This window comes from Salminus brasiliensis, chromosome 5 (assembly GCF_030463535.1).
Source record: "Salminus brasiliensis chromosome 5, fSalBra1.hap2, whole genome shotgun sequence".
In the NCBI taxonomy this organism is placed as follows: domain Eukaryota; kingdom Metazoa; phylum Chordata; class Actinopteri; order Characiformes; family Bryconidae; genus Salminus; species Salminus brasiliensis.
The window spans coordinates 24,653,549-24,664,656 of record NC_132882.1 but is presented as its reverse complement, the minus strand read 5'-3'; the positions used below and the strand labels follow the sequence as shown (position 1 = coordinate 24,664,656).

Sequence of the window (11,108 nt, the reverse complement as noted above, 5' to 3'; positions counted from 1 at the left end):
GGAGCTACAGCAATAACACACTGAAGAAGGAATCAGAAGTGGGATATTTATTGAGAGCATTTAAGTCAGGAGCAGAGAGAATGTGACGAACGAACGGATTGTGGTCTGTACAGCAGTAGAATTTCTAAATCTTCACAGGTTCTTCACCCAGTCCAGACTCCTGCCCTGAGGGTCACATGGATGAGCTGGGATGTCTGGCATATTTCCGTCATCTCGCACAGGAACTAAAAAGTGACGCCAAGTGAAAAAAAATGAATCATTTGGAGAATAAATAAAGCACTGTGATGTATTCATGCCAGTGAATCCTTTACCTGGATAGTTGTACGGGACTGCTTGGTTCAATAATCCCGAGTACTTAGTATAGGGGCTGACCAGTGGCAGAATAACAGCTGCAGGAAAAAGCACATCACAGAATCACTACAAAATAACCAATAACAAATACACTCATCCAATGTTCCTTCAAGATCATTCAAATTAGCTGGATAAGTACTGATGGTGGATGATTCTGAATTTGAATGAAAAAACTGCATGCTTTTTTATGACAACCCTCAAAATAAAAAAGTAATTGGCAAACCATTGTTAATTAAGAATATAAATGATCAAAGTTTGCCAAGAAACACCCAAACGATCCTGCCTGAGTTCTGGAACTATTTTTTAAATAGACAGGTGGAGTTTTTTGGCAGACATGGGCCATGTTATATTTGGCTGCTTTGCAAAGCAAGAACATACAGTGGTGGTGTTAGAATTCTTTAGGTCATCTGTCCAGGAGCTGAAGCACAGTTGGGCCATGCAACAAGACAACAGTCCAAAGCATACAAACAAGTCTCTGCTCGTCATCAGCAGCCAGAGTCAGAGAGAGCACATTTGGTTTTGCTTTCTCAGGGGTGGGTCTACTGGTCTACTGTTGTATCGGAGCTGGGGAGCCACACTTTCCTCTGAGTGTGCTGGCTGCCTAGCGATGCTGCATCAGCGGCTGTTCAAAAAGAGGCAGTGGCTTACTTTACATGTGTCGAAGGAGACATGTGCTAGTCTCCACCCTAGCGGTGGGGCCTTGGCAATGACAGGGGAGTTCGGGGATTGAGAACAGGGACTGAGTAATTGGCCTTCCAAACTGGGTTTAAAAAAGTTTTTTTTTTTTTTTTTTTTTTTAAATAATAATAAATTAAATTTTAAAAAGTTTCTAATTATAAATAAATAAATGTTACACACTGAGTCTTCCTCACAATCACTGCCAATCAGAAATTTGAACTTTTAGAATGGCCTAGTCAAAAAAAGAAAAACACTAACAGACACTAACCTACAGAAAGCGTTGAGTTTAAGATATTGTTGCTAAAATGTGTGTGTAATTAGCTATTGAAAGGAAGGGGCAATCACATTTTCCATACTGGGTGTTAAGTGTTAAATATCTTTTTTTTTTATACATTTTTTTTTTTTTAATAAATGCATAAAATATCAAACACTATTGGTTTGTTTGTTCCCCCGGGGTACACACTGTGCGCCATAAGGTTTTGCTTTAAAATGTAACATTTAGTTTTTTGGAAGACTTACGGCAATGCATACCGTTGGTTATGGTGACCTCAGACTCATGTGCAGCTACTGTATCTAAATATACTGTATCACTAGAAATGTGGATATTTATCTACTTCTTTTTAGCTTCAGAGACATGGTGACAGATGTGGTTACAAATGCATTATAATGCAGATATTTTAGCACAGTAATGCTACACCACCTATTCTGGAGTACAATACACACTTCACCATATATAAGTCTGAATGATCATCTCGCATCCTTTACAAACTGAATGGAAATCAGTCTCATCTCACTGACACAAGAGCCCGATTCCACAGGCGGCTGTCACAACAGGCTCCTTGTTCCAGGCGTTCCTCAGAAATCTCCCAACTGAAAAAGAGAAACCTCACTGTAGGATTATACCCAGAAATATATATATTTCTATAATCTACAACTCCTGTCCATTATAACGACGTAGGTTACATCAAAAACACCAAGACCTCGCAGCTACGATACGACAGGGCCAAGGTCAAACACGAGTCCAAACACCCTAATTTCAGCAGAATACAGTTTCCTAAGACTTAAATTAACGCAACGGTAAACAGACACAATGTAAACATCCATATAAATACACAAGAAAGACTCAGAATCGTTTAGAAATCACGATAGTCTAGCTGTTTGGGTTGATATCGAATACTTACTGGCTGCCATGTTGCTCGCTGTTGGTGTTGCTTCATGGGAATTGTAGTTTAAATGGAGTCGTGTTGGTTGGTGGGAAGTGTAGTTCAAACCGGCTGAAGGAATGACGTATTTAAACCGCGCGGTGTGTTGATGTGCCGGAGCGGTTGTTCAGGTGAAGATTTCAGAGAAAATGGAGTTTAACAGGTTAAAATACCGAACGAGGTGAAGGAGAGAAAAACAGGTTAACTGAAGAGGGAGTTAAATTAGTGGAGGACTTCAGTAATCATTCATTTGACCTGCTAACGTTCATTGTAACTTTAGTAACTGTCTGAGCTGTTCGGGTTTATTAAAGAGGAACCGATGAGCCGCTGCAAAACCAGCTGAAAGTAAGTTATGTGTTCAATACATTTGACTGATAAAATGCTATTAAAAGTAGTTATTCAAACCAATGTTTCATATCAGTGTTTTATGGGTTACAAATGATATTTGCACATTTTTGTTTTATATTTTTTTATATTGTGAACTTCACACTAAACCTTCAAAGAAAAATAAGTTATTTTAAAGACTAACTGATATTTTGTATATAAAGACTTGCTGTGGTTCAGTGCATTATTGCACTGTGACCTTGTGCCTGTATGTGATCCAATACTGTAGCTCTGAACTACGCTCCCTTATGTGTTAAAGATGATGGAGGATTTCTCAGGCTTGGCTTTGCCGCCCCTCTTTGGGGGTCACATCCTGGAGGCCGAACTGGAGGCGGCTGGAGTGGAGCTGGGCCCAGGAGGCACTGAGATCCTGGACAATGAAGTACCTGCAGCTGGCTCAGGGCAGGATGGTGAAGAGGACAGGAGAGAACTGGACAAAAAGAAATATCAGACTCTGAGCAAGAGGTGCAAGGAAATCGAACAGGTAAGCTTTTACCTCAGATTGTGTGGTGTGTTGGCAATCTGGTCTGCCAGTGACAATTAGCATACTCTTTGAATTGTGTAGGAAATAAATTGAATAGTAATCAATGATCACATCTCCCTTTGCTTCACTCTTCATCTTCACGTCACACTTTAAACTTATATATATATATATATAGTATAAATGCAATTAAATATTTTCAATCAGTTTTGTTTCAAATGTTTCAGAATCAGAATCTTTCTAGACCTCCTAGGCAACATTTTATGCTAGGTTAACAAATTTGCCCTGTGATTTTGATGCTTGTATGGCAACTATCTATCTTTTAGGTTAATGCTGTGGTAATACAGAAGGCGTGCCAATCCAACAATGCTGTCCGATTTTGACCATTTCCTCCCATAGTCCCCCATAGCTTTCACATTACTGATTTTCTCTTGTTTATTTTGCTGTTCTTTTTTTATCAGGTGAATGAAAGGATACTGGGTCGTCTTCACCAGGTCCAAAGACTTACACGCAGGATGAAGAAAGAGAGAAGGCAAGGGAGACGACCCATTTTATTTTAAACCTGCTTCTTGCAGTTCTCTGGTTTGTCTTTTTCGATGTTTTGTATGTTCTAAGATATAAGTCTTAAATGAAGACATGGATTATTTCTTTTTTACAATGGTGCCACCTTTCTGGTGGATTCAAACCATGTTTCTAATCATACATGTTCGTCAGGTTCCTCATGAAGACACTGGACTCTTATGGAGACGACTACAGAATGGCACAGCTTACCATTCCATTGGAGGTGAGGCTGCTGTTGACCAGTTACAGTTTGCTTTTTTTTCTCTCAAAACAAGGTCACTGTTCTGCAAACAGCTAAACCAAGCTCAGAAAGTACACATGGCTAAATCCGTTAGTCATCACAGTCGCTGGGCTTCTCTGCAGAAACTGTGATTGTCAAAGTAATTTTATACATACATGCACAACAATTACAGAAAAAAGACAGCTCTTTTGATTTTCTCCCTTCTGAAGACCTGCCCCCCAGTATTAGAAGTTCTAATTTTGAGCGTATCAAACAGGAGGATCATGAGCTTTGTAATCCGAAAAGTGTTTTCACATTTTGCTTTGCATTTGCTAGTAAACTAACTTTACTTAACAGTAATTCCAGCACCAGCCAGTTAGCACCCTTATTGCCTTTGTGATCCTTCTGACTAATTTTCTCTGATGTTCCTTTTGAAAGGATGATTGTGGAGCTGTTTTGGATAGTTTACCTGCTGGAGAGGATGATGGCTCCTCCCCTTCAGTCCCCCACCAGTCAACAGCTGGACCCAAGAAAAAGAGAAATCGAGTCCCAAAGGAGAAAGAGAGAGATGCTCAGGTATGACGTGAACCAACTCATCATGGCTGGAGAATAAGTGGCACATTTTAAATGTAACACTCCAGTTTATTAAAACACTAACTGGAAATGTGGCATTTCATATTCACGTACCACAACACAAATATTCAAGCTTTTAATGCACTCACATTACAGCATGAACAGATCTTAGCTGGTTATTATTACAGTGAAAAGACTGAGACACAGGTGTGATTTCAAAATATGGGATTTGTGTTTGCATGTGGTGCAAAAAATCTTGGTCGCAAGTCATTTAGGCAAAAAACATCTTTTGTGCCACTTCATTTTGTTCACCTTAATTCTGAAATGCATCACACTTTCTCATTGGATTTAAATTGTCACAAAAAGGTTTTTAATTTTGGTTTTGCTAATAGAGCTCCTCAGATGGTGTTGATTTCTGAACCTCCGTTCTCTGTTACAGGCTGAGTCGGATCTTGCTGTTATGCCCGAGGCTTCATTCGCTGGCTTCCCCAGCCCCAGCTCCCTCTCGCACTGAATGTGTGCACTGTGTTTTCTGTTTTGTTTTTTGTTTTTTTTTAAATGTAAAGAAATAGAAATCGTCTGTGAATGTCTAAAGTAATGTGGTGTAAGGAGTGCACAGCAAGCCCTAGCACTTCAGTGGAGAGAACACAAGCTTAAGTTAATGTATTTGTTCTTTGTTCATTTATGATTTCACCCTCGTTTTTTAAATAAATGAATCATTTTTGACCCTTGTGCATTTCAGTCTGATGGAAAAAATCTACAGTCATGTGAAATTTATTTACACAAACACTTCACTTGACACTTTACAATATTAAGAGATGGAGGTAATATAAGTAAACACATAAAACTAAAGAAATGTGATTTAAAATGCAATTATCCTGGAAGTCTGGACATCCTATCTCCTTCTTCAGTGAGACATTTACTATGATCTACCAGTCTCGGTCCTCAACTGGGAGAATGTTTTTGACCCACTCCTCCATGCAGAGTTCTTTCAGCTGTGTGATGTTTCAGCTTTAGTTTTTTTTTTTTTTTTAACAGATGATCTTGCATTTTCCTGAAGCGTCCTCTGATACGATACAGAATTCCTAGTGGATTCTATATTGGAGAGCTCTACAGGCCCTACAACAGAAAAGCAGCCCCAAACCATGACATTTCTACCTCCTTGGTATGGGTTCCTGTCCTAAAATGCTGTCTGGTTTACGCCAAACATGTCCTCTGTTATTGTGTTTAATTAATTTGTCAAAAGCACATTGTTCTAGGTGTTCCCTGGAAATGGAGTTTCCTCCTTGCACACCTCCCATGAAAATTAAATAGCAAAAAGCTTCTACCATCAGGTCTCTTCCTAATAGTAGATAATGTACTTCAACTTCAGCTGTGGTGAGATCCTGTGATGACATTTTAAGATCACTGGACACTTCTTTATGCATTCTGTGGTCTGCTGTTGTACTGTACTTGCTAGGATGGCCTGATCTGGCCATGTTGGCAGTTGTTGCACTTGTAAAATCATTTAGCGGACAGCAGAACAGCCGATTTCTAAACTTTTCTGAGATCTTTTTAAATCCCTTAACAGACTCATCTGTATCTACAACTTTCTTTCTGAAGGCCTCAGAAAGCTCCTTCTCACCCTGGTAATAAGACTCATTTGGGCTAACATGGAGAATTTGAGCAAAATCATAGTGGAAATTTTCATTTTCAAAATCATTTTCGTACTGAAAAATGTCCTCACTAACACAGAACAGCACCGTGGAAGTCATTTTTAAAGCTTTTAACAGCTAAATCATCAGTCAGTAGTGGTTGAACAGTTGCGCCACTTAGTGGCAGTAACCAGGGGCATCATAGTGGGGGGTGAAGAGTAGGACTAGTCTGGGTAAAAACAGACAGCTGGTAATAGTTCATGTTTATTTGATCATTTTTACACTGAAAAAGGGAAATAAAAGACGGACAGGAGACAGAGGGAACTGCAGAGAAAACAGTCTCTATCTGTGTTTTCCGTAGCGATTGAAGCGCCGGTAGAGGTAACTGATTCTTTTCTCCAGGTTGTGTTTGTCTGCAGTCATCATCCGATCGCCCACCATTCGCTTCTTCCTGGTGAGGCGCTGGAGCTCGTTACCACGGAAACCCCGCAGCCAGCTTGGGCCAAGGATCAGGTCCTTGGGGTGGACCTTAAAGTCACCTAACCCAGTTAGAGACAGAGTGATACAGTGAATCCCTTGGAAAAACATGCACTGTATGTGATGGTGAACAGCCAATATTATTAACCAACCAATCAAGAACAAATATTTTAATTAATAACATAACTCTAGAGCCCAGCACAATGGATAACACACCATGCAGGCAGAAATGTAGTTGCTGTACGAACTACATTACACTTGCTTGCATGCATGAGGACATGTGCAGAATATCCTGTGGCTGTTTGGAAAGCTGGCTGTGCACTTCTAATGTTTATAAAAGCATGTGTAGCATGTGATTTATGTCAAATCAATCCTTAATTTTATCTATAATTATGTATATATATATATATATATATATATAGTCCGAACCCTTAAGGTATGAATTACACCGACATGCTGGTTTAAAAGACTATACTGGTTACCTGATTTGGTCCAAAAAATACAATTATGAATTAAAAATAATAATTTACACTGTACAGAAAATGTTACAGCTGAGGTCCACATGTTAAATCTGGACTATTGCTGCCTCATGTCTAAGGCTCTGGGCTGAGCACAGGGTAAACTATACCAAATCAGATTTCTCTAAATCACATTCACATATCAATTTCTATGTGATCACACTCGCTTCTGACATTTAATTACACAAAGATATGAACAAATGTCAAGGCTATTAAAGCAGCATTATGCAAGAATTGTCATTTCTGGCTCCAGCTGGAAAGTGGTATGGAACGGAAGAAGGGTCTTTAAGCAGGACCAGGCCCAAACAAGCCTGAAAGTCATATTTGTGAAAACTCACCTAAAATTCCAATGTTGTCATAAACTCCAAACATGCTTCTTTTCTTAGTCCACCGGTCAACTTCTTTCAGCTTTGGGATGCCATGCATTCTCACCAGAGACCATGTTCCTTAAAGAAACACAACACAATAAGTCTATGTAATGTAAGCCATAAAAGAGCATGCTTTTAACACAAAAACCAACACATTTACAAACATCCTCCTATTCTACCTTCAGTAGAGTGTTTCAGCCTGGACTGATTTGTGAATGAGGCACAGCACAGCACAGCATAGGCAGAAAAGAGCTCATTTAGCACATCAGTCTTAAAAGGCACAGAAACAAAACCAGCTGGTTTCATTACAATACATATAGAGAGGTTAGGAAACATCATGGAAATAATAATCTGGCTTGGTTTTTGGTTGATAAGCCACACAGAAAATCTCATCAGTGGACTTCAGAGGACTAAATATAGGCTAGGAGTCCTTTAATATGAACACAGCCAGTCACTCGCAGTATCAGAGCTCATCTGGGATCCACATTCCTGTGCTGTTTCAGACCCCAGCGCACCTGAACCAGGGAATCAAAGCTGAATGCAGGTGCAGATGTGAAACTTGACTGATGTGAACATCTGGACTGCCAGTGGGCGACACTGCCTTGAGGCATTAACACTAAGAGCACACACAAAACCCAGCGGACACCCGACAAGTACCATGTCATGAACACAAGCATCAGCAGACAATACATACACGAAAACACCAGCGCGCACCAACACACACACACACACACCTGTGCTGAACTGTCTCATGCAGTGTAGCAGTGACACTGCAGGCTTCAGAAAACTCCCAAATGAAGCCATTTCTGCTCCTGTTCAAAATAAAAACACAATCACAGTAAAGGTTCAGATCAACGAAGCCTTAGCTCATCACTGCGACCTGCAGCAGACTCCTGACTGACACGGCTTAACCTTGCTGTGGAAGTCAGACCATTCATCTTCAGTTTAACGAGAAAAACACAGGCAAGAGTGTCTTACTCGGTACAACGTGAATGTCTTTTCAATTAGGAAACTCCACCGACATTCCTGAACTCCCAGAAACAGAGTTTAACCGCACTGCTGGAGATTCAGCATGCTAAGAGAAACGACCGAGCCGCGACAGCGAGAAAGGAAGTTCTCTCTTTTCAAAATTAAAGTCCCTCTCACTTTAGCGCCCTCGCCTTCAGCCTGCGGGCAAAATAAAAGCACAACTGCCTGGTCTGTAGGTATTACAGGTAAACTCTACAAAACATTTTAAAAACGACAGAATAAATAAATAAATAAATACATAAATAAATACATACATACATATTAATGTATTAATTCATGATTGGTAATCTTGACGGACTACAGCTGCTAACTTCTCTGTGCCCACATAACCCAGAGCTTTGACAGTGCAGATCTTAGAAGGGTGATAGGAGATTTTGTGATCTAGTCAGGCTCCTGCAGATTCCAAGATCATCAGATAAAACAGTTGTATGTAAGTGTGAGTTATTAGGAGGTGTAGACACGTTGCCAGGGTCTGGACTAAATTCTTGAATGAAAGCTTGCAGCTGAGCACATGGACAAAGAAAGAGGAGGAATTTAATGTTTTATGGTCAGATAAGACAAAGATATTGGAAGGAGTAAAAGGGGATGGCATTTAACCCCAAGAACTTCGTACCAACTGTTAAGCATGGTGGCGGCAGCGTCATGCTCTGGGTCTGTTTTGCTGCCAGTGGTACACTGTGGATGTGGAAGGAATAATGAAGACGGAGGACTAATAAACAGTCAGCTAGTCCAATTTGCTAAGGGATGTGAGCCAAATATTAGGTGCTTAACCTATTGCATGGTAACGTTATCAATACATTCTGAATGCAACAATATTTAAAAGTAAAAGTTGTTCCATTCCCCGTGAATTAATCACAGTGTCCCAGTTTGTTTTACCTTCATTTTCAGTGGGGGTAATGAGTCTTTGCAGGTCAAGTTCAGGTGAAGATTTTTTACCTCTTCCATGCACTGCATGTTTCCATAGGATCCTCATCTATTCTTATCAATGTTGGGCACTAGTCCAGCTCCACCCATTAAAGTTACCGATATGGTGCAGAATGACTGGTCAGTGTAGTTCTTGCATGCTGTTAAGTGGTGAGGTCTTGCGCTCATCCCTCTACTTGTTCCTCTTGGTAGGTAGAGACTGAGATGGCACTGTAGGGGTCCAGCACCATCTGGGCACAGCGCACCATTGTAACCAGCAGGAACACACACAGCAGCAGGAAAAAGAAGATAGCGAAGCCCAAGTCCACATCGATGTCCAGCCAGGACGAGGGAACAGGGAGGTCCATGACTATTCAGCTAATAGCTTTTCCAACAGTGTGGACAGTGCTGCCCCTAATCTTGGCCATTCAGTAAGAAATGGTTCCTTCAAGAAGTTCCTCAGTCCTCGACACAAAATCCCTCAGAAAATCACTGACATCCTTGACTTGTTCAGGTAGGTCACCTGATGTACAACTTTCATCTTCTGTTGGTTCTCCTTCTTGTATTGCTTCTTTTCTGGTAGACCGGTCAGTACAGATGTAGACTGTCTGTCTATTTACCTCTATTAACATCAAGCAGCATTACCTCCTTTGCTTCACTTTAATAAACTGTAACCCCCATGCCTGGCCACTGTAAGCAACTTACCCTGCCGTCTTCGATCACCTCCTACTTCTACTTCTCTTATCACAGGTATCAGCGTGTCCACGCCGCCCTGCCGGACACCCCACACCAACACTTGGCACCTGCGTCCCCGATGAATAGTTAAAGAGGAGCTTGGTAACGGTCAGGCCTTATACGGGATTAAGACAGCCTCTGTCCAGGCACCCTGCAGAGCATCCATCACCTGTGAGAGTGAAGAGGTGAGCTACGACAGAGCAGATACTCAGAGACGGACTGAAGATTGATCAAAAATAATAATTTATAAGATGCAGTTCAGTGGAGGAGTGAAGGAATGGACAGAGGGAGCAGCTGAGAGAGAGAGAGAGAGAGAGAGAGAGAGAGAGAGAGAGAGAGAGAGAGAGAGAGAGAGAAAAACTGAAAACTGAACTGCACCAATCAGATGCAGAGTGGCTCAGTTTGAGCGCCAACTGAGAGAGAAGGAACCGGATACCAACAGGAAAGAAGAAAGGAAGGAAAGAGAGGAAAAGAAAGAAAGAGCAAAGGATGGTGAACATTTACCACTGCTGTATCAGTACTATTGCTTTGCCAGCTGTTTTCGGTCAGGCCAATGAAGCATAGACAGGTAGACAGATAGACATACAGACAGATAAAAAGTTGGGAAGGGAGAAAGAGAAGGAAACAGTAAACCTACACCACACAATTTAGCAGCTATCACTGTCAAGCAAAGAGAAGAGAGAGGGAAACAGAGGAAAGAGGAGGAACAGGTAGGACATAAACGAGCTGGAGGGAGGGAGAAATGAGTACAGGGGGAAACCTAATCCAGAGAGGTTAAGCAGATCCTCCATCAGCACAGACAGAGAGGAGCGTGGATGACCAATGAGCTTCTGTTTTGTTCATTGTGGGAGTGACACAACAACACGGAACATCATTCTTTTTCAGTTTGTAGATCAGTGTTAAGTCACTGCTGGTGAAACATGGTGAGATCCACAATGCGCTCCTTCACCACTGAGACTCTGGACTGAGGGCAGAGCATTAATGACCAGTCTGG

At 41.1% G+C, this 11,108-nt stretch overlaps 3 protein-coding genes across 3 annotated transcripts; 1 reads left to right on the top strand and 2 right to left on the bottom strand.

Moving 5' to 3' along the window:
- Positions 1-32: 32 nt before the first annotated feature.
- Positions 33-2,274, bottom strand: ndufa3 (NADH:ubiquinone oxidoreductase subunit A3). The gene is made up of 4 exons (XM_072679890.1): positions 2,211-2,274; positions 1,828-1,899; positions 312-389; positions 33-224 (listed from the first exon to the last, which is right to left on the bottom strand). The coding sequence occupies exons 1-4, from the start codon at positions 2,218-2,220 to the stop codon at positions 133-135; spliced, it is 252 nt and encodes an 83-aa protein (XP_072535991.1). The 5' UTR covers positions 2,221-2,274; the 3' UTR covers positions 33-132.
- A 49-nt stretch (positions 2,275-2,323) lies between these two features.
- tfpt (TCF3 (E2A) fusion partner) lies at positions 2,324-5,176 on the top strand. Its single transcript, XM_072679888.1, has 6 exons — positions 2,324-2,576; positions 2,875-3,099; positions 3,558-3,628; positions 3,811-3,880; positions 4,316-4,453; positions 4,890-5,176. The coding sequence occupies exons 2-6, from the start codon at positions 2,875-2,877 to the stop codon at positions 4,962-4,964; spliced, it is 579 nt and encodes a 192-aa protein (XP_072535989.1). The 5' UTR covers positions 2,324-2,576; the 3' UTR covers positions 4,965-5,176.
- Positions 5,177-6,335: 1,159 nt separating this feature from the next.
- mrpl51 (mitochondrial ribosomal protein L51) lies at positions 6,336-8,554 on the bottom strand. The gene is made up of 4 exons (XM_072679889.1): positions 8,426-8,554; positions 8,182-8,259; positions 7,418-7,525; positions 6,336-6,623 (listed from the first exon to the last, which is right to left on the bottom strand). The coding sequence occupies exons 2-4, from the start codon at positions 8,249-8,251 to the stop codon at positions 6,427-6,429; spliced, it is 375 nt and encodes a 124-aa protein (XP_072535990.1). The 5' UTR covers positions 8,252-8,259; positions 8,426-8,554; the 3' UTR covers positions 6,336-6,426.
- Between the last annotated feature and the right edge of the window lie 2,554 nt (positions 8,555-11,108).